Source organism: Mus caroli, chromosome 16, assembly GCF_900094665.2.
Source record: "Mus caroli chromosome 16, CAROLI_EIJ_v1.1, whole genome shotgun sequence".
In the NCBI taxonomy this organism is placed as follows: domain Eukaryota; kingdom Metazoa; phylum Chordata; class Mammalia; order Rodentia; family Muridae; genus Mus; species Mus caroli.
This window is the reverse complement of record NC_034585.1, coordinates 8,817,141-8,840,618: the sequence shown is the minus strand read 5'-3', so window position 1 is coordinate 8,840,618 and position 23,478 is coordinate 8,817,141. Positions and strand designations below refer to the sequence as shown.

At 42.9% G+C, this 23,478-nt stretch overlaps 1 protein-coding gene across 2 annotated transcripts in view; it reads right to left on the bottom strand.

Moving 5' to 3' along the window:
- Shisa9 (shisa family member 9) overlaps positions 1–23,478 on the bottom strand; it is a 292,613-nt gene that overhangs the window by 9,307 nt on the left and 259,828 nt on the right. The window contains exons 3-4 of one of the 2 annotated variants that reach the window (XM_021185450.1): positions 16,624–16,779; positions 8,301–8,348 (exon numbers count right to left, since the gene is read on the bottom strand). In XM_021185450.1, coding sequence (XP_021041109.1) covers positions 8,301–8,348; positions 16,624–16,779 — 204 coding nt within the window. The remainder of the gene's footprint in view (positions 1–8,300; positions 8,349–16,623; positions 16,780–23,478) is intronic. The other variant, XM_021185451.1, reaches the window with a different exon arrangement.

The following is a 23,478-nucleotide window of genomic DNA, read 5'->3' as shown; positions in this document are numbered from 1 at the left end:
CTCCCTCTCCCTCTCCCTCTCCCTCTCCCTCTCCCTCCGCCCTCTCTGTGTGTGTGTGTGTGTGTTTTCAGGTGTATCTCTTCTTGTATAGCCTCAGATCATATATTAGATCCTCACATTAATCCACTGGGTTCTTATTTTAATCTGGTAACATTTATAACATTCTTATTTGTATATGTACTTACAGCCTGAGCTTAGTACACATGATCTAAGGGCACCATTCTACCCAGGATACATGGATTCTTTTCTATACTTGAACACAGAAGTGTATCACTAAACTACTAGCTTGGCCTTTGACACTCTTCATCTTTTGCCCCTCTAACCAAAGCCTACTTCCTCCTAACAGCTCTCCCGATGACCCAAGAGAAATATTTTCCCTAATGCCCCCCAATACACCATCATTCATATTGCTATATGAAATTATCTTTCTTAGTATTTTCTTTTCCCTTTGGCTAGAAAATAAGGTGGACCAGTATCTGTCTTCATTGTTATTTCTCAAACACGGAGCCCAGTGCCTTGTGCACAGCTGGGGGTGTAATATGTTTTATTTGATGAAGAAAGGAAACTTGATGGAAAGCCAGGCTGGTGTTATTCTCTAATACATTAGAGATGGGCAGGCTATTTCATGACCTGAGCATCCAGTCCATAACACAAGAGACTAAGGAGCTTCTTCTTTCCAGAGATTGGAGTACTAGAGCTTCATTTAAGCATTTACGCCTCAGACCAGTGAGGTAAGGTTCATGTGTCTGCCTGAAAGTCTGCAGAGGCTTGGGCATTCGTTAGCAGGCACGTTTCAGGGAAGGTAGAATAGGGTTAAATGGAGACAGGAGGAATTAAGCAGATTAGATCTAGTAGATTGCCCAGTGTTGACATAGTCTACCTCCTCACTGCCCAGATCAGTGGTACTGAGTGACAGCTTGCCTTTATGCCTTTACTGTGTGTGGACCTCCTTCACACACCTTTTTGCCTTCCTTCCTCTTATTTACCCAGTGTCCTAGTTGAATTCTTTTTGTTAGCTTGACACAAGCTAGAATTATGTAGGAAGAGAAACCTCAATTGAGAAATGGCCTCCATCAGATGGCCTGTAGGGAAGTCTGTAGGGACTGTCTTAATAATGGTTAATATGAGAGAGCCCAGGCCACTGTGTATGATACCAACTTCAGCAAGTGGTCCTGGGCTGTATAAAAAGTAGGCTGAGCAAGCAGTGAGGAGCAAGCAAGTAAGCAGTTCTCCTCCGTGGCCTCTGTTCCATTATCAGCAGCCACTTTCCAAGGCAAGGAAGAGTCAAACTGTAGTTTCTCAATCCCACATGAAGCTCCTGTAAGCCAAAGCAGAACTGCAGCAGTTCAGGGACACTGAAATGAAATAGGAGTTGCATCCCTCCCTCCTTCCTGGCTGCCATAATGTGAACTGCTTAGCTTTGCCCCTCTCTCCCTGCCATGATGGACTGAAATCAGGAATCCGGGTATTTTCTCATAGAAAAATTCTAACCAGCTGATGGCACCGCTGAGAGATGGTGGAAACTTTAAAGAGTAGAATTAGGACCCTCCCACCCACCAGGATACAAGCAATGTTGCTCCACCGCATCCCCCCCCCCCCCCCAGACAGTCAGCCTTTGCACAGGTTCAAAGCAACAGAGCCAAGATGCCCTGAACATACAACATGAAAATAAACCTTTTCTTCCCCTTAAGTTGTTCCCTTAGGTGTTTTGTCACAGTGAGGGAAAGCTGAGTAACTTTGCTCTAGGGACCAACCAGCTCTGACTATGCAAAAATCATGGTAACACAGCAGGAGGTCAGAGCTGAAAGTGGAGCTGGGTCCCTGATGAGCGCTAGAGCCAAAAGCTGCCCCACCCACCTGGGACAACGATATGGCAGAGAAATACACATCTTTCACCAAGGCCACTGTATTTGTAGAGCTTTTCCATAATGTTAGGCAATATTTACTTTAACTTCTATAGAAATGACTTCTGGGTCTCTGCCTTTCTTTTCTTCCCCCTTCACAAGCTAAATGAAAAAGTAAAAGGCAGACAGTTCAGGTTTTTCACTGCATTCTCTAGCCTTTGAAATGCATGCCGTAAAGCTCTCCAGGTTCCCCAAGGCTGTCTCAGCAGGCAGGAATAAGAAAGACTGAGAAGAGCTGATCTGTCTGAGGGCTGCTAAGCAGGGCCACAGAGGAGATAAGAAGACTGTTTCTTTATGGCAAATTAGTCCCATTTACTTGGTTCCAGGCCTCGAAAGGAGAGGGGATTGAATTTAAGTCAGGCCCTAATGACTCTTAAGGTATCTTGTTTTTCATCATGGAACACCATATCTTTCCTGCAGCAAGCCTCTCTAAGACAGGAAAAGAACAAAAACAAAAGCAGAAAATGCCATTCTGGAGACTGGTCTTTTTCTGTCTTAACTCTGAAGGCCCCTGGCAGGAGGTCTCTCTGCCTTTGCTAAAGAAGACCCTGGAATTGCCTGGCTTGGGCTTTTCATCAAAGCTCTCCAGACTGTACCATGAGCTTCTTTATTGTGGCTGATGGTCTTCTGAAAGGGTGGCCCCTTTGTCTCTTCCCTGAGGCTGTCTGGCTGAGCAGTCTCCATTTTCAGCAAGGTTGCTAAACAAAGGTGTTTGGGGCTCTGCTCTAGCCAGAGCTAACCAAAAAGCCTCTGACACAATCCAGCCCAGAGTGAACTAACTGTACCTGTTCACTGCCTTCCCCTGTGTCTGGAATTGCTGCTACATAGACATAGTTCTCAGAAACACCATGGCACAGTTTGCCTTCTGGTCTACCTCCATACTGCTGAAATGTACAGGTGTAAGTTAACTGCAGCGACTAAAGAGGAAGGGTATTTGATCCTACACCCTGAACTCACTGCCTGCCACTTCTTATCTTCCCAGGATGATCTAAAGTCCATAATGGTGAGATTGGAGTGACTTTTCTCCATTCTCCGTGTGATTTTGAAACTCCCCTAGGGTGAGGGCGGAGGGGGCAGTTCTTATTTTCTTTTCTACCTCTGGGCTATGAGTTCATCCCCGTGACTAACAACATTCACAGACAGGACAAAGATGAAGGTTGGAAAGGTGCTTGCTGGCTTTGGTTGCTTCCCAGGGCATTCATGACTGGAACAAGTCTCAGCCTGCTCATTCCAGGAAAAAAAAAAAAAAAAAAGGCCTACAGCCAATGTCTAGCCACCCCTGTTTGTGAGTAAACTCAACTTATATCAGAAGAGCCTCCCACCTCCTATAAACCACCAGTTCCTCCTCTAAGCAGTCTCAGAGCCCAGTGAATCCTGCTGTAAGGTCTGAGCTCTCTGTTACTTGCTGACATGGTGAGAGATAATAGGTAGAAGAAACAGCCAGTCTTTCCTCACTTCCAAGAGGAGTCCTTGGTTTCCAGGAGAGGTGGTCCTTGCTTTTCTCCTTCTTAGTCCTGTTTCTGTTTCACATTCATTTTAAGAACAGGAAAGGCTTGCCCTGAAATTTGCTGCTTTCAACAACAATTATATTGAGTGTCTACTCCATGTTGTGAGCATCATGCAAGAAGGCTCTGCAATTTATGGGTCTGGCTGCCTTATGCTGAGAGCGACACACTTTTTAACTGCAAAACTGTATTGTAATCTTGATGTGATGGTGTTTTCTGAAGACCAGAGAGCTCTCTGCACAGACTCATTTCATGGCCGGTAGGTTCTCAGGCAGGTTCATCAGAACTCCACAGCTGCCCTGTGCTTTCAAAGTAGCTGAATGGAGGATAGGGTGGGATTTGATTTTTATTTTAAAAAAAAAATCAGCTTTCATCACCTGCATTCCTCATTCTGTTCTGTATCCTACTGCTTGCCACCAAACCAATAACCAGAATCAGGAAATTGCAAATGCCAGAATTTCGCAAAGTAATGTCTTAAGGCTGCCTCTGGGTGGGAGTGCCACCAGCATGGACTGTAGGCTGTGTGTTTGTCAAATGAGGAGGTAACCAAATCAAAGGTGTGCTTTTGTCCTCTGCCCCCTATAGCACCCTTGGAAGAACAATTCACCCCAATAGACATTTGTTCCCTTCCTTCTTTTGTCTATTCCTTCCTTATTCGTTTCTATGTTTTCATTAAGAGAGTGCCTCACTGTGTAGCTCAGGCTAGCCCAACACTCATTATCCTTCTCCCTCAGCCTCCAGAGTGCTGAGATCATATGTGTGCAGTACACATTGTATAGCTATTGTCTTAGGAGACAGAAATGACTAGTATTTTTTTTTTAGTACCTACTATGGGCTAGATAATTCTTAGTCTTTCAACTTAATAATCACATTTAAAGCATCTTAAAGAAATAAGACAGACATGGGACCGTTGTTCTTTCTGTGTGTGGTGGTAAAAGGAATTAAGACCCAGAGATGCTGGGCATCTTGGTTGTCAAGTCACTCTTTTGTGTCCCCTAAGTTGCAATGTAGGAAATGATATGTAAGAATGTCCCCTAACCAATGTTCTTCCAACTGTGTTGTAGCTTTAACTGCCACAGTAATATACTTTTTAGCAAACATCAAAAACGCATGTGTTGGTTGCCTAGGAGAGGCACAGCTAAGGGGGCTATTTTGTTTTCTTCAGCTAATGAAAATGATCTAAAATTGACTGTAGTAATAGTTGCATCTCTGAGAATATGTAGTAAAAGTTGTTGAATTATGAGGGGAGGTGCATCATGGGAAGAATGATGGCCTATGAAAATTGGTGCTCTAGGATGCCTGTTATATGTTTGTGTTTGCATTTAGGGTTTGGTATTAGGCAAAGTGGGATAAACTCTAGCATGCAGAAGAATATTCAGAAGGTAAGTATATTAAAGGAAGAATGTGCTGGGACCTCCCCCAGCACACATACTTATAGGCCCAGGTCCTTAGGTGTGAGTGGACCCACTACTTACATTTGCAACTGACAACTCCAGTGATTCTGAATGAGACTCTGGGTCTCAGCCTCCATCCTGCTGAGATGAAGTTTTCTTCAGCAACCCCACGTTATCTCAAGAGGTATAGGGATGGTGTCCCAGTGTTCTTACTTGTGTACTACCTTCTGAAAAGCTCCTTTACTGTTACTAAGAATTCTCTCTGAAGATCTGAGTGCCTCTGGAGCACTGGGCTTTTCTCTGTGTTCTCTGAACCTATTTTACACCAAGCCCTGTGCTAAGACTCCTACTCACCTGGCCTCATACATTTACTCCCACCAATCCCATGCACAATGGCTACTCTGATTGCCTCCAGTTTAGCAATGGAAGAAACAGGAGTTCAGAGCACTTGGGTGGCTTGAGTAAGAACACAAAGGCAAACAACTAAGCAGTCAGAACAAGTGAGCAACAGCAGCTTCCTTCAAATCAGGTGCTCGTGCAGCCCTGGAAGAGCCACATTCACTGTAGAGAACCGTTTTCCAAAAGCTGGCTTCAAACTTGATTGTGAGATCGAAGCAGTATCTTCCTTTTGTGGTCTTTTTACAAATGCAGCTGGAATTCCCAGGGTTCGGCGTGAGTGGTGCAACATCAGTGACTACTTTGGGTGATGTCCATGTGTTGAGGTTTGGTCTGTTGCTATGTATCATACTGCTAAATCCTGTACAGAAGGTCTAGGTCTACAAGTGAAGGTGCACATCCGTAGGGATTTTGTCATCACATGTCTATAGGACTTTGTCACCACGGTTACACTTTCTTACCCAAGCTCTCTGGGCAGGATCCACCTCCTACCCTCTTCACCATATTCTCCCTTGTTCTAAAGGTGGGCTCCCAACAGCTTCCAAACAACTGGCTGTTAAGATGTCAACTGCTCTGCCTTAAAATAAAAAAAAATCTCATGTCAAAGGTGTTTAGGAAATAATGAGTTAAAGTTTAACAGCTTTTCATTGGCACAAAATAAAATTCTCCAGGGCCTCAGGTTTTTTTTTCTCACTTGATGATAATAATAGCAAAATAATGCCAGTAATCACCTGCAGACACTTACCACTTTCTATTTGCTGGGGCTATGACATGTGTTTAAAGCATTATTCCACTTCTGCAGCCATCTAGGAAGTATCTGGTATGATTATCTCCATTTTGCAGGTCAGAAAGTCAGGGTTTAGAGTTTATAACCATGCTACTTGAATGTACCTGATGAATCTCATTTCAAAAACTAAGCAGGGTCAGGTCTGGTTAGTACCCGGATGGAAGAAAATACAGACTAAGGAGTTGAATGTCTGGCTGAAGGCACCAAGAATAGCAAGTCAGGGGCAGAACTGGGACTCAGGTATGTCTGAGTCTAAGCTCAACACCCTCAGCTTGCTTCTTCCTTATTAGAAGGTGATGTGACAGTGTAAACCTCCAGCCTTATTTCATGTTTCCTCTATAAGCTGAATGGATGACATTTGAGAAAGACCCATGACCTCAAAGGAACTTGGACTTGACCTTCTTTTCCTCCTCACCATAAGAGACAAAATAAATAAAGGTGCACTTAGCAGAACAGATTGGGGAGGGGCTCTAGTTTAAGCAGAAGCAGCTTTCCAGCCTTTCCTTTTGACATGGCCTGAAATATTGGCCATCTCACCACAGGAGGTTGACAAGGGCCAGGATGCAGACTGCTTCTCCAGGGCTGTCACAGAACCCTAATAGCTTTGTTTTCAAAGGGAGTTGGGTATGTCTCTCAAATTAGTTAGATATGTCATGTTCCAAATTGTTTGCATTTCTAAAAATGGGATTTGACATGTGGACAATTATTATCTAATGCAAGGCCCAAAAATCTGTCTCTCTCAAGTCAACAACCTGGTAGTCAGGGGATTCTTATTAAACACGATCCCATTTCCCAGTATGGGACTATTGTGTCCACACCTTCCAACCCAAATTGGTTTTGAGCTCTGGAGCCTTTGTCTGATTTCTTCTTCATCTCTTTCTGAAGCCTTGGGAAGATGCTCAGTGTACTTATTCAAGGATATTAGTCCTCCAGCAAGATGCCCCTCTGGCAGTGTGGGGAAATATCCGGAGCAGCAGAGCAGCAGCCCAGCATTTATCATCAATTCAACTCCTGGAGCTCTATCCAAGGCCAAGTCAATCAGGAGCTCCTGAACAAGTGAGTGTTCACATGCCTCTCATGATAAAAACAAAACCAAACATCTGCCTGGTGGTCCTTATTCCCATCATAGCTACTTGCTCATAACTCCTGCAGCTTCCCCAATATCCCTCCACTCTGATCTCTTCCCTTTATCCAGTTGAAGACCATCTGCCTTCAAGAACATCCTAGTTGTTGTCCCCAGCTCCAGTCCAACTTTCTGTAGTCTAGTTCCTGTTGAAAAAAGTCACAATGATCTTTGAAGAAGGCAAAAGTGATATTCAAGTCCTTGTCTAGAATTTGTATTGTTCATCTCCTACTCTTGTTCTGTTTAGGGTCTTTAAAGAGCTCTACCTCCATCTCCTTGAGTCAGCTGCTCCATTCCTATTCTGGGGATCCAGCCATGTAGAAGGAATGAAGAACAAGGAGAGCAATGCCCATGGTTGGTTCTAAAAACAGCTTTTCCCATCCTCCACCCTCTGGGAAACAAGTTCTCCATAGAATCAGAGGGACATACTCTCAAATTACACTTCTACCTTTAGTGACTGAATTTCTTTAGGTGAATGTGACTCTTCCTCACTCGGACATCCATGACCTAGTTCTGAATGGGTATGACAATCTTCAGCAGTGTTTGGAGAATTATGCAACTCAGTAAGTGTGAAGGACTTACTCTGGCACATAGTAGGGAATTAATACATTAATTAAATTTAATAACTTGACCTAGTCACCCAATTAGTTCATTCAAATACTCAACTCAAAATTTTTCTTAGTCCCACTGATCACTCTGCTAAGAAAGTTAAAAAAAGTTCTGTTCCCTGAAGTCTAATTCCTCGGACATACTGTCAACAACATGGCTGTGCTTATAAGAACCAAACATATCCCGTGCACCACTAGTGACTCTTCCAGAATTAATCTGTCCTGTGATTTGTTTTGGCTACTCTGCTTATGTAGTTCTCTTTGGGGAATTTGCTTTTCCTGGGACATTTCTAATAGAGGCATTTCCTTAAAGCAACTAATAATGGGAGACGAGCAAAGGAGCAACACATTGGCCAGAAACAGCCCTAAGCATGGACACTGCGCCCAAGTGCATGCACATGTGCACACACACACACTACAAAACACACCTTAGCGCTGGAGAGTGCACAGACTTATAGGTACCGGTCAGAGTAGACACACATATGACTGGATCACATACAAACATTGGGACTCTGTCCCTTTGTTATATAATGTTGAGTTTGACAACACCTGGACAAAAGAGCCAGAAAAAGGAATACGGTACCTTTTGGTGACTTAAGCGTTGCCACTGCCCAGTCACCATCAGAATTTCCTAAAAAATAACAATTGAGAGATGCTGATCTGGTTGCCAGGAAACCCATGTTTGTGGTACCCTCATACCCAGGTTGTTCTTGTTGCTTCAGCTGCAGCCTCCAAGTAATCTGGCCTCAGGGGACCCAGGGAACAAGAAAAGGAGCCAGTGTGGCCTCCCACTAAGTATGCACCTGTTTTGACAAGACCTAACAGGATATCAAGAGAAGTACCCTAATCATGCCAAGGCTATAGCAGTAGAGCAAGGATCATCAAACTGAAGTCTGGATATAAGTTTCAATTCACTGCAAAAGATAAGACATTTTGGTTTACAGAAGGCTGGTTTTACAACTATGTACACAAGATGTCTAGAGATGGAATTTGCTTCCCGTTTGCTATAGACATTCTTCTGAAAGAGGTTACATCATTGTAATCCGAGATTGGAGCATGCTCACCTGCCCGTAGTTTTAAAAGCTCCATTGGGTACAACTTGCCTTACCACAGTGCCTAACTGTAAAAGATATTGCTGAAAGTGAGTGAATTCGCCCTTCTCCAAAGCCACTCTTTCCTAAGTAGGAAAATCCCACCCCCAAAAGCTACAGTGACCATACTTGTTAGCTGAGAATCCTGAATGATAATACATTGCTCTACAGAACAGCTATGTGGCTGGAATTTGAGTTATAAAAAAAGGTAGTCCAAATCTAATTGCCTTCCAGATGTATCCAGTAGCCCCTTGGGGGAGTAGTCTCATATTATTAACAGTCTCAAGTAATTTCTCATTAAATAAACAAATATGAGAAGAGCTCAGAGTGCACCCCACTCCTTCGTTACTGGTGTTCTCTAAGACTGAGTTTAAAGTTTAAAGAACAACCTCTGCCTATGAAGACTTTATCCCATTGGCTGGAGGCCTGACCAATCAGTGAGTGCTCCTAGCTCTTCTGTTCTTTCCTAGGAACCCACTTGGGCAGACTGGGTTGGAACTCTTTCTGCACGATTTCCAGAGACCTAACAGGCTGCCAACTGAGAGGAGATTTGGAGAACAGCCTGTGACCACAATGATTATAGAGCACAGATCTGGCCATTTAAACATTTCCGGTTGGCTTCCCAGGCATGCCAAGGGACTTTGAAATTACCATGTGCCCCCTGGGGATCTGAGTTCTACACCCTTATCACTCAAACAGAGAGGTGCTTGGTGTGACAGGACAGGAATTTAGAGCTCAGCAGGTCCTGCCTGTAGTGCTTGGCCATGTTCTCCCCTCTCACTTGGAGTCATCTCTAGAGAGTCATAGGACCCCAGATCTTCCTTTGCCCATGGACAACAGCAGACCAATCCCCAAGTCACAGTCTCCAGAAGAGTCATCCTCCCCTGAATGAAATTTCTCAGTTTGCCTTACAGGCAGGATCCAGTCTTTGACACCTTTGTCCTAGCTTCCAAGTAGGGTGGGCCTGACAGGGCAGTAACAAAGTCTCTTCTATGAAGCAATTGACCATTAATAAGATAAGTGAGCTACCAAGAGAGTACTAAAGTCCTCACTATACTTGGCATGAGCTGACATGAGGGGGCTGACTATTTGGGGATGAAAAAAATGCTCATTTAAAGGGGATGGACCTTTTTAGACAGAACAAGAGCTGTAGGATGGAAAGGGGAACAAGGAAAGGTCAAGTATCTTGACCTATTTACTACCTTTACTGGGAATTGTAAAATCAGGAGCTGTGTGTTCTTGAAAATGTATCTCATAGTATATTTCAAATATATTATACCTCAGTTATACTCAGCATCATGGGAAAGCTTTTACCTTCAGAGGAAAAACAACTGATGTCTTGTTGAACCTTGCCTCAGAGACAGAAGTGAGGAGTAAAGAATAGACCTCACAGAAGGAGGAAGCAAAGTTGGCAATGGGCCCCCAGGAGGGAGTGTAGGGAATGGTCCTCAACAGCTCTTCTTTTACCTAGTGGTATACTTGGATTGTTAGAAGTAGCTCAGAAAAAGTACCATTTCGTGCAAACAACAGGATTTCCAAGTCAAGCAATCTTGAATGTGAACTCAGTTAACCATGCTATGCCTTGGCTTCTCCATCAATCTACAGTATTATAGATACAGTACAGTAGGTCCAGTGCCTCCCAAGGACACGTGCTGCTGTGGAGGTCAGTGGTATTAGCCTCAGCTAATAGCCAGCTTTTAAAAAAATAAATAAACTGGCTGAAATCAGTTCACGGCTGGGGGCCTCATGTTTTTCCTTGGTCTTTGGCACAATGTAGCCACAGAGAGGATGAGGAGGGATTCCTGAGCTGTTTTTGATATTTTACATTTTTATTAGAAGATGTAACATATTCCGAGAAAAGATCACCTGTCAAGTGGCAAAAGGGAAATATTTTTCTTAACATAGAACTAATTATTTGGTTAAGATGAAGGTATGCAGCATTGCATGGTCATGCTGGTGAATTCCTTCTTTCTTAGACTGGGTGCCCAAGACTAAACTGAACCAAATAAAGGGCCTGTGGACTCCTGCAGACACTTACAGAGTCTAGGAGTTCAACTTTGGAAACCTATGACTACTGGATCAGGACAGATGGTAGATAAATGCTGACAGCAGGTGACTTCCTGTGTGTCATGTGCATTGGGGATTACATAATAAGATGGAGTTTCCCCTGACAAAGACATAGGAGCCCTCCCTCTCTGAAGCACCGGGTGATCTTTAAGGACACTTCTGCCTTGCTCAAATTGTCCTATGAAGAGACACATCTGTCCTCACCCTGCACTTGCCAGCACCCAGCACATGGGTCATGGAAGGGTAATAGTAACGATGTCAACCTATAGGGAACATCTCTCAGCATCCACCTCCATTGGGAATATCTCCAAACTGTTTAAACCCATATTACAGTCTCAGTGAAAACGGTCAGGTGTGTGGTGCAGGCTCTTTGGTGGATGGGTAAGTGGCCCACATCTGGATAAGTGGCTTGGGCTGGCTCTGCTGATTCTTAGGGGGGTCACAGAAAAGTAATGTGTTTTTTGTTTCCTTACTCATTTGTTTTTAACCAGGCCCATGAAGTAAGAAACGGATGTCAAGAATACAGATTCTGCTCTCTCTGTCAACTGGGACTTCACATCCTGGTGTGTCTGGGAGTCGAGAAGAAAGTTATGACTGGTAGAGAGTTCTTCTGGAAGGGGACTGTAATGGGCTGAAGTGCTTACTACATGTGGAGAACTTTTCACCAGGCTGGATCACTGCCTCCATCTAAACATTCACTGTATGTGGTTGTGATCCTGCTGTACAGGAGAACTCGAGGCCCAGTGAAGCCTGGGGTCTGAATGGACTCAGTAAAGTTTGACTCGGGACATACTACTCAGTCCTGACCAAGTTTAGTTTCATGTACATTCTTCTTCATTCTTGCTAGTCACCCCAAGTTCTGCCTTGACATGATGTCTATCACATGTCAATTCACTGCCTTTACAAAGGGCACAGGTGGTTCAAAATGCCCCATACAGTGCTGGGTACTGGAGAGACAATGCGGATAGAGCTGGCCAGGTCCTTGCCTCAATGTCTCCTATAGTCAAGGGACAACAAACTTAGTACTGGGAGAACAAACAAACGAATGAATGAATGAATGAATGAATGATATCTCACCTCAGCATACTTTCCCCCACAGAGTCCTGTGTGGCTCAGCTCCTGACATTTCCCTCTTGTGTGCTAGTCTTTTGCCAATAGCTGAGCCGTAAGTCTCCTGGGAACAGACATCATTCTACAATCGCTTGCCTGGCATGCCCAGGTGGCATGTGCCAAGACTCTAAAGTCCTTAAGAAGAAAGTTCTCTAAGCATGAATGGAGTGGTTTCAATGAAGCAGCAAAAGTAGAATGAGAGACAAAGGAAGGCAGGGTTGAGGATCAAAATCAGGAATAAAAGGGCTTATAACCCTTCATTCAAATCTGGCCTTACATAGCACTGGCAGTGAATGAACAGGGTGTTTAAAGCCCTACAGTTGTTATGATAACTAGATGAGGTGGGATGATTTCCTATGACAATTTAAAATTGGAATGGTATTAGGGGATCGTCCACTCTGTTTCTTCGTTTGTCAGATAACGTAGAAGTCTAGGCATTTTGATGGCTGCTCAGTGGCATGCAGCTAAGGGCAGGCAGAGCTCAGACTAGGCTGGAGCTTCTGAGAAGCACCTGATGTCTTAGATAGTAAAGCCTTAAAAGTAGATTTATTTCCTAGGGAGTGTTTTGAAGTTGGCAGTTAGCAGTAGAGGCTGGCTAGGCTTCTCGTATCCACTGGATTGAGAGATTTTACACAGGGAGTCTGGCCCTCGGAGGCTGCAGAGCTTTCCATGGCAAACCACTTTTAAACAGCCTTGCTCCTGGGTGGTAATGATCCTCTAATGAAATGCATTTCCTGTTCACACCAGTTTGCATTACACCTTAATAAAGAACCCTTGAAAGAACATTTATTATAGGATTTGAGTTCACTGATGCAGGCTGATGTTAGAGTCCTGGGGAGTCACTGGGTCAGGCAATTCCTCAGCTACAAACTCCTCCACTAAGAGAAGAACCAGCTCACCCACCTGCCAGTTAAAGCCCAAGAACTCTACAGCTATCAATGCAGCCAGAAAAAGAGGACCCTGTTAGCCACTTACTAGATTGGGGCAAAATCTCAAGAGAGATTCTTCCACCTGCTACAAGATACAAAGATGATTCCTTAAAATCCAGCTCGTCTTTGATTCTTGTCAGAGGTAAGCTTATTCATTCAAGCAACAAATATTCCAGAAGTTCCTGGTTGCAGAAGAAATGGTTACATAAGAAATGCCAAACCCATTTTCATATTGCAAATTTCATTCCAAATGCTCTGCAGACATTTCTTGTCTACAGCAACCCTGAAGAAATCCTGGGAAGGATCAAGGAGCTGTGTTGGAACATTCATCTATTATTTACACGCAGAGCTACTGAGGATCTGGTGGGGGAGAGCTCTAAGTTAAAGAAATGAGCTGCATGGGATAATATGACCAGTTCTCAAAGAAATAAAACACATCTGAGCTGATTACTCTTAATGCCAAAACAAGAATCACATATAACATCAGATGTTATTTGTCTCTGAGCCGCAGCATTCAGAAAGGGAGGTGGGGTCAGAAGAGTGTTTTCAGGTTGCCACAGCTGTGTGAGCAGTGAGTCTTACCTGCTCTCCTGGGTAGCAGTACCCCTCCCTTCCTTGTAATACGGGATGCTTGAGATACACATGTTATGCAAGAATACAGTGTGAAATCAAGAAATTTGATAGCTACAGAAATAAGACCTTACGTTTTCTAGGGGTCGGGGAGGAAAATAAATAGATTAGGAGACAAAGGTAATAGAAAAGGAAAGTTTACCAGGCTGAAGATGTAGAAAAGCCTGTGTCTTTATTAAACATGTGACCTTGGTACTATACACTTAGTTCTAATTATTCTATCCTGAAGGCCAAAGGAATTGGAGAACAGGAGCTCTCAGATTTCTGGTACAAACACTAATTACTTAGCCTGTTTCTGTCCCAGTGTGAGGTCCCAATACACTTGTTTTATGAATATTTTTATCAGCATAAACCTTAGATACCACAAACATCAGAGCTACGTCCCAGTGTCCGTACCTTGGTTCTGGGGTTAGGGTATTTCATAGTGAAATCTGCAAAGAGTATCTATTATCTCATCTCTACTGAGGGGCTGGAAGACAAGAAGATGAAAAATTGATCAGAAAAGACAGTGTATCTGTGGCATCCTCTACCTGAACGACATTTCCTGGAACCAAAACTATGTAAGAATAAATGAATAAGTCTTGTAAATAGCCAGAAGGGCAGAAAGACCTCCACCAATAAATCCAGTGGAATTCCATCCAAGGGAAGTTGTTACATGACAAAGACTCCTGGTAGTCAATTCTTTTTTGTGAAAGAGAAGAGTTCTCCATAAGGAGAATATTTAAAGATAATGACGTGGACCTCTCAAGGGGACCCAAGCTGAGACTGAGATAAGATAGAACCACAAGATGAGTCAGCTGGGCTGCTCACAAGACAGTGGGACTCTGGAAAAGAAGGATGACATGAATGGTGGGACTTTGCTTTTTTCACTTGAAAGACCTCTGTATGCCCATTTTATAAAATGGAAAACTGGGGACAACTGAGGGTTAGGTAACTGCACAGAGTCAGGCAGAAGCTGTGGCAGAGCCAGGATTTGAGTTCATATCTGTCTGATTTTTATCAGTTGATCAGAAGATAAACTTAGAGAAGTGGCAGATGACATGGTGGAAAAGCAAGCTTAAAAACTTCTCCTCAAGATAAGGACAAGAAAATAGAACTCACAGGACATAGCAAGAAGGAAACAAATTTCCCATGTCTAGAGTGAGCAAGAATATGGAAAACAGGAGCAGGATTTGGGAGAGGGTGTTAAGAGCAAGCAGTTGAGAAGGGATGCAGTTCTCCTGAGTGTCAAGCTTATGGCATAGTCTAAACCAGTAGTCCTCAGCTGGGGCTTCACATTATAAAGATCCACATGTTTATTTTACATAAATGGGTGTTCAGTCATTCCTGGTGCTTGTGGAGGTCATCCCCTGGAAATGGAGTTACAGATGGTTATGTGGCACCATGTTGGTGCTGGTAATCAAATCAGGGTCCTCTGGAAGAGCAGCTAGTACTTTTAAGCAGAGAGCCATCTCTCCAGTCCTATTTATTTTATCAAGTGTCCATAAGCATGTGATGAATTACATTCTTAACCTCCTCAGTTAGAATCTCCAAGATGGCCTGTGGCCTCGGTGCTGCTTACCACATCAGGTGATTCTGATACTCTGCATCCGTCATTGAGAACCTGAGTTGTCATAACCAGGCACTAGTCAGGAACTGACAACTTTGCTCTGGATGAATCTTCATCCAGTAGAATGTGTCTGAGAGCAAATTGCCATGCTCTTGTGGAAGAGACTGGGGAGACATGGGAGGGAGATTGGTATTGGGTGACAGAAGCACCTGGTCAGTTCTCCACTCTGTTACTGCTGCTGTTGGATCTGTAGAATCACCTCTCAATTCCTTATTCTAATTATCGAGCTACTGAGTTCTCTTCCATGAGTCACTAAGACAATATGCATAAGAAGTCAAACATAATGTTGTACACTCTACGGTAAGAACAAAATTTATAATAGCTCTGCAGTCTACTGTCTAGACCATCCTTTCCCAGGAAATGCTATCCTCTGAAGGAGAGAAACTACCTAGGCTAAGCTTGTGCACTAGCCATAAGCTTATTAGAGATGGCAGAGGATGCATAGGTGATGGGGAGTATCTTGTTAAAAGTCAAGGTATTTCTAAGACTCATCATATACTGGATTCTACATCTGAGGCTCTTAAGGATTGCCTGGAAAACTGCGGACTTGTAAATAGCCAGAAGGGCAGAAACCATAAGGAAACCACTGGAGTATCCAGGTCTTTCTCCCCTGGAAAGAGTTCTCACTAAATAGGTGCCCCAGGTGATCAACCTGCACCATACAGCAAGACAGGACTTAATTAGGTTCAAGGAAATAGCTGTGGGAGTCCTGATTATAGATAGATAGATAGATAGATAGATAGATAGATAGATAGATAGATGATAGATAGATAGATAGATAGATAGATAGATAGATAGATAGATGATAGATAGANAGGGCTCCGATGTAAGAAGGAAGGCAGAGAGGACTTGAGGGTATGCAAATAGAAACAATATACACCCATGCCATAGAATTAGAACTGGGGCATCCATGTGACCTCACAGCTGTCAAGATAGATGATAGATAGATAGATAGATTGGATAGATAGATAGATAGATAGATAGATAGATAGATAGATAGATAGATAGATGATAGATAGATAGATAGATAGATAGATGATAGATAGATAGATAGAAAAATGATAGATGATGCATAGATACAGATGATAGATGACAGATTCATAAATACATATATGTACATAGATATAGATTGATGATGATAGATAGGCAAATAGATAAATAATTCATAAATAGGCACATATATGTAGAAATAGATAGGTAGGTAGGCAGACACATATATACATGCATTATAGATTTCTACATGCATAGACATATACATAGATTCATACATAAATTGGTTCATAGACATACACACACATATATATGATAAACAGATAATAAATAAAACAATAAATGATAAGCAGATAGATGATAGATAAGTAAAGAAATAGGTATAATAAAGAAATAAAAATAAAAGGAAAAAACTTCATAGGGAAAGGCTGAATAAAGGAGAGAGGAGAAAGAAAACAGATTCATATAGAATCCCCTTACCTACTGCCTTTAAGGAGGCATACTTGTTGAGCTCTTTGCCTGGAGGCTGCTGTTCATATGGATTAGAAATCTGACCCAGGTTGGGGTATGAATGTGGGTGTCCCATCTGCTGGAGCAGAGGAGAAGTGGGCACTGCGTTGTTCATCTGAGTGGTATCTGAAAATGAATAGAAAAAATGGTCGTGAAAAAAAAGCAAGACCTTCCAACCACCCCACCATCATCTTATACCTCCATCCTAAAACTCTTCCCACACTGTGCTCATGAGTGACCAAGCATCAGATAGAACGATAATGTGTCAAGTTCCCATCACTGTGCAGGACCTTGTGCATCAAAACAGTATGTGGGGGCAGTAGAGAAATGGCCCAGCGGTTAACACCCCATTAGGCTGTTGTAGAAAACTCAGAACCCATACCATCTATACTCATGGTAAGACTCAGAACCTAGGCTTTTAGCTCAGCCACCTTGGCCATAGTTGCATAGTTTCAAATAACCAGCTGGTTCTGGGCAAAGCCATGGCCTGAGATAAGCTCCTTTGAATCTCAGCACCCATATTTAGCAGCTTACAAATAACTGTAATTCCAGCTCCAGGGGCATTCAATGTCTCTGGCCTACCTGGGAACTTTAACTAATATGCACACACCCACACACAGACATACACAGGGACCCAGGATTAGAATTAAAAGAAATATTTTAAAATAACAAAATTTGTGACCTGGAAAAGTAGCTGAGTGGCATCAGTTCAATTCTCAGCACCCATGTCAAGAAGGCGGGAATCATCTAAATTTGCTTTGTGCTAGGTTCACTCCTGCAGGTATAGTGGGCTGAGCAGACTACAATGACCAAAAGCTCATGTGGCCTCTCTGTTCCCAGCACCTTTGCCATCGCTGGTGACCTACAGTCCTCTTAATGTTTGTCAGCTTCTTGGCAAAAGGTTAGGCTCTAAGAGCTCTTCTGAGTCCTACTTCTTTGAATGTTACTGAAGTTAAACATCTTGCTACCCAAATTTTGTTTGTTCTTAAATCTGTGAGCACGATGTTGGGTGTCACCTCTCTGTTCTCCACCTTATTCCTTTGAGACAAGGTCTCTCATTGAATGAGATGTTTAGTTTTGTTGCCAGGCTGGCTGGCAAGCTCCCAGGGTCTTCCTGTCTAGGGTTAGTAGTACATGGGTAGCTGAAAATTATAGTACATGTATATGCAAAGCATACAATGACATGTCATGTGACCAAACCTACAGAAATATGTAATTGCCAGAATGTATAGATTTTTGCTCACAAATGCTTTTTGCACTAGTCTATTGTAGTTTGTTTTTTACTGTAAAGTGGAAAAATGAACTACTATATGGGAATTCATTTTTAAAAATTACATATGCATTTTGTGCATCGGTTATACATGCATATGGTAGAAACTCGTGCAACTCTTAGGAGGAAAAAAAAAAGGTTTCAAAGTAAATCCACACGACCTGTCTAGGGAGTTTCCAGAGACTGCATAGGAAGCATGAGAGGCAGTACAAACAGTATAGTGTTTATCTTACAAAAGAAAATGTGCCTATTTCTGCACACCAAGGTTTGCATAAGCTAAACAAAAGATTATAAAGCACATGCTGAATATTGGCTATGCGTGGGGACAAAATACCATGGGAAGGGAATTTCCAGAAGGTTCATTGTATAGATGCATTCTGAGATGAGATCTGAAGGAAAAATAGAATATCAGTCAGGTGTGGCCAATGAGGGATGCACTAGAGACATGTTATGGGCTGAGGAAAGAGCTGGTAGGTTGCCACCGGAGGAAAGTGATAGGTTCAGGTTCAAACTCAGTGCCTGGAAAGTGGTCCCTGGTCTCTAGGCACGCATGGCTGAAAAGTACAGTATAGAGAAAGCAGAACAGGATGAGGCAGCAGAGACTGACAGAGCCTAGACGGCTAGTTCAAAGACCCCACCTTGACAACAATGAAATGGGGTCCAGAAGACAAAGACGGTCAATCCAGAAGAGCCAATTAGGACCCAGACTCAACCAGGGAGTCTGGTAGGATGTCTCCAGCTTCAAAGAGCACCTATGTTCATCAACATGCACGCTGCTAGACGCTGGAGCTATGTCATGAGATCCCATTAGCCTGCATTCACACTCACTTCCCAGCTTCTGTAACCCTTAGTTGCTGACAGCCCATACAGCTGTTAGTATGCAGAGCCTTGCTCTCAGCTGATGGAGACACCATGCTGGGCTTTCTGCATTTCACACATCTCTTCTTCAACACCTGGCTGCTCTACAACCAGTGCCTCACTGACATTAAGGCACTAAGTGCAGGCACTTTCTTCAAGGTGGAGTGACTATGGAGAGATCAGTGGGTGCTTCAGAGCTCACCCTGGATTGGGACAGTTTTCCCAATCAAAGCCAAAAGTTTGGGCTTTGCAAGCCTCTGTTGTCATGATAGGGTGACACTAGACTGGGCATGATACAGAGAACTATGTATGTCTATTTTGTAAAATTTTATTTTCAAAACCAGGTGACACCAATTTTGGCTCAAGGGCTTTTGTTTGGTCACCCCTGTCTATACTTCCACTAACATCTTCATCCTTGTATGGCCATTTTATATTCCCTTTGTGTGTGTGTGTACATGACAATTCTCTTGCCCCCTGGCTTGATAACAGCTGCTGTAGAAACTCAAAGATAGAGACCCGGGAGAGGGGCAAGGGAGAACTTGGTTAACAGGTACAAAGCCAAAGTTTTATAATGGATAGAACTTAGTCCTTTTATAATCCTTGTCTCACAGTAGGGTGACTATTAACAACAATGCATTGTCTAGCTACAAAATGTAAATAAAATGATTTCTCATGTTCTCATCACAAAGATATGATAAATTGTTTGAGGTTACAAATATGTTGATCACCATAATTTAATCATTACATGTATCCAGGTACCACACCCCTAGGTATGTAAAATCATTATGTTTTAATTAAAAATAAGATGAAATAAAGCTTTAAAGATTGAATGGTTAATTTTAAAAAGCCCAAGAACATTAGTAAACTAATTAACTAATGATTCCATGCCAAGGCTTTTTGTCCCACCAGGAAGAGATCTCAACCACTAGCTTGTTTAGTTACAACTGACAGCCTCCAAGTCAGTTCCCCCAGGGTGAAACTGGCCCTTCATTCTCTTTGTCCCTATGCCTTGGACCCTCACCACTATACTCAAATCCTATTTCTCAGATCACCAAGGAAATGCTAACCATTTCATTAAAAGAGGGGAAAGCCTTGGAGAGATGTTGCTCACAGGACATATTGGAACAGATTTTATATTATTAAACAAAATACTTAACATTCCATTACAGAGTCCTTACTTTTAAAGTATTTCTGCAAAGTTTCATGCTACCTCAAGGGCATCAAATGGTTATTGAGCATAATAAGTAAGTATGACAGAGAGGACCCACCAAAATGAATCTTCTCAAAAGAAAAAATGAAGCTGCCCCAAGTCACGCTCCTGCTTCACATTTAGAAGCACATGAAGTGACTTGCTGGCAGACTTACATAGCTATTCTGTGCTAGCTTCCAGGCATGCGATATTCAGAAATATTAAAATTCCCACCCTCAAGGAAATGATCAAGAACTGTTAGACACTTGTGTAGCTGGGCTTTGAAGCATTATTTTTGTTTTCGTAGACAAAACGAGAGGTTAGACTTCATAGCCTGTTGCTCGGTTTAAATCCTCCCTGACAATGTACTCAGCAAGGGAGACACAAAATAGGCAGAGGAGAGGAAAGCCCAGATTGGTATGTAAGGAAAACAGAACAATCAGGATTGCAAGCTGGTACAACCACTCTGGAAATCAGTTTGGTGGTTCCTCAGAAAATTGGACATAGTACTACCTGAGGGACCAACTATACCACTCCTGGTCATATACCCAGAAGATGCTCCAACATGTAATAAGGACACATGCTCCACTATGTTCATAGTGGCCTTATTTATAATAGCCAGGAGCTGGAAAGAACACAGATGTCCTTTAACAGAGGAATAGATACAGAAAATGTGGTACATTTATTTACACAATGGAGTATTATGCAGCTATTAAAAATGATGAATTCAGGAAATTTTTAGGCAAATGGATAGAACTAGAAAATATCATCCTGAGTGAGGTAACCCAATCGCAAAAGAACACACATGGTATGCACCCACTGCTAAGTGGATATTATCCCCAAAGCTCCAAATAACCAGGATACAATTCACAGACCACATGAAGGTTGAGAAGAAGGAAGACCAAAGTGTGGTTGCTTCAGTCCTTCTTAGCAGGGGGAACAAAATACTCACAGAAGCAAATATGGAGATAAAGTGTTGAGCAAAGACTGAAGAAAAGGCCACCCAGAGACTGTCCCACCTGGGTATTCATCCCATATACAGTTACCAACCCAGACACTATTGTGAATGCCAAGAAGTGCATGCTGAAAGGAGCCTGATATGGCTGTCCCCTGAGAGGTTCTGTCAGAGCCTTACAAATACAGAGGCAGATATTCATAGCCAACCATTGGACTGAGCATGGGGTCCCCAGTAGAAGAGTTAGAGAAAGGATTGAAGGAGTTGAAGGGGCTTGCAACCCCATAGGAAGAACATCAATATCAACCAAACAGACCCCCCCCCCCAGAGCTCCCAGGAACTAAGCAATCATCAATGGAATACACATGGCTCCAGCTGCATATGTAGCAGAAGATGGCCTTGTCATGCATCAGTGGAAGGAAAGGTCCTTGGTCCTATGATGGCTCTATAGATGCCCCAGTGTAGGATAATCAAGGTCAGGGAGGTGGGAGTGGGTGGGTGGGTGGGTGGAGGAACACCCTCAGAAGCAGGGGGAGGGTTGATGTAATAGGGTATTTCCAGGAGGGAAGGAAACCGGGAAAGGGGATAACATTTGAAATGTAAATAAAGAAACTAACAATTTTTTAAAAAAGGACAACCAGTGTGAATGAAGAATACAAAGCAGGTGAGATTTAGGTTATACTCTGAAATGCTGTGATCAAGATAAGAAAAGAAATATAAATGTTTGACTGTATTATCTATGGTTGTGTGTGTAAATACACACACATATCTAAATATCTAAATATCTATACTAAATGCATATGGCTATAGAGAAATCCACTGACACTAGCAATGTCTTTCTCTTGGAAGAGTGATTTTCCTTCTAGATACACCTCAATTCAAGAGAGATCTCATGTGCCTGCATAGAAACTCTCTACCCAACATAAAAAAGTAGCCCACGTGCTTATAATTTTACAGTTCATTACAGCCTCCAGAGCTTTTGCTGTTCTGTGATGCTAGCCACGCTCCATCAACAAACTCCATTATCATGCAAGAAGCTACTGACATCCTGCACTTTTCTTCTAAGACAGAAAGGGGCCTCGTGTATCTGACAATCATTCTCAAAGAAAGTCAAGGCATGATTACTCTAATTGGAAGCATCTGGTATCCTTACACCAAGGGAAACCACCTTAGACACGCCATTATCATGAGGCATCCTCAGTACTCAGTAGAAATACAGTGGATGAAATTCAGATCATGTCAGTTAGGGTTAAAAAAAAAAATCCAGTTACAAACACAGAGAGGATGCTCTGGGTTTCTGTGCTGAGAAGACAAATGACCACTGATTTTTTTTTTTTTTTTGGAAGGAGTAACAACATGAAGAGCCCCAAGACATTCCATGAGGGGGAGCAGCACAGAAATACACTGGAAGCTCCAAAAGTGCTGCTCTGATGGTCCTCAGGAGGGGCCTTCCAAAATGCTGTCTCCTTTACTTATGCTATTAGCCCCGTCAATAAGGGCTGTGTGCATGTGCATACAAGTTCATGTTGACGTGCAGGTGTGGGTGTGCAAGGGGAGGCCGAAGGGCAGGGTCAGATGTCTTCCTCCACTACTTTCTACTGTATTTGTTTAGTCAGGGTTTCTCATTGAACCTGGAGCTCATTGATCGGCTAGACTGGCTGGCCAGGGATTCTCTTATCTCCAGCTCCTCTGTCTCAGCTCTACTCAGTCCATCCTTTCTTTTTAGAGTGTCAAGGATCAGACTAGGTCCTTGTGCTTGCAAGGCAAGCACTTCATTGACTGATTCTCCCCAGCCTCTGTTAGCTTTTGTTGAAGAACAGATATTTTTTCTTTTCTGTGGATGAATGTTTTGCCTTCATGTATGTAGGTGACTATGTGTGTCCCTAGTACTCAAGGATGCCAGAATAGGGTGTCAGATACCATGGAACTGGAGTTATAGGCAGTTGTGAGCTGCCACGTGGGTGTTGCAAATCAACCTTGGTCCCCTGAAAGAACAACTGCTCCTAACTGCTGAGGCTCTGCTCCAGACCCTAGTTTTAAATCTACTAAAATACTTACAAAGTGGTACAGAAACATCCAGTATTGCCCTTGACCCAGTTTCTCTCTTAAGAACCTGTTCTTCAGGGATGCTATAATCCATGAGTCAACACTGATAGGTTACCTAACAAATGTTCACCCCTCATTAAGGTTCCCTTCACTCTTAACAATGCCTTTTTCTTGTGTTCCAGAATCCCATTCCAGCACCATATTAAATTGAATCATGTCTCCATCATCTACTTTGGCCATGACAGTTTCTCAGACTGTGCAATTTTGATATCTTTGGTGTTTAGGATCATGGTTTGGTGGGTACCTAGTTGAATGCCAATTAAAAGAAATATGTCGCTCTTCCGGCCGGACCAGCACCTGGGTAGCTAGAGAGCAGGGTCGGCTGACACCCGCCAGCTACCCACGACCCCTGCCACAGGATTTTGAGACTGCTGGTGAGTGGAACACAGCTTCTGCTCCAGTCCAATCACACGGGACCTGAGACTGCTTTGGTTGGGGAGGCAGAAA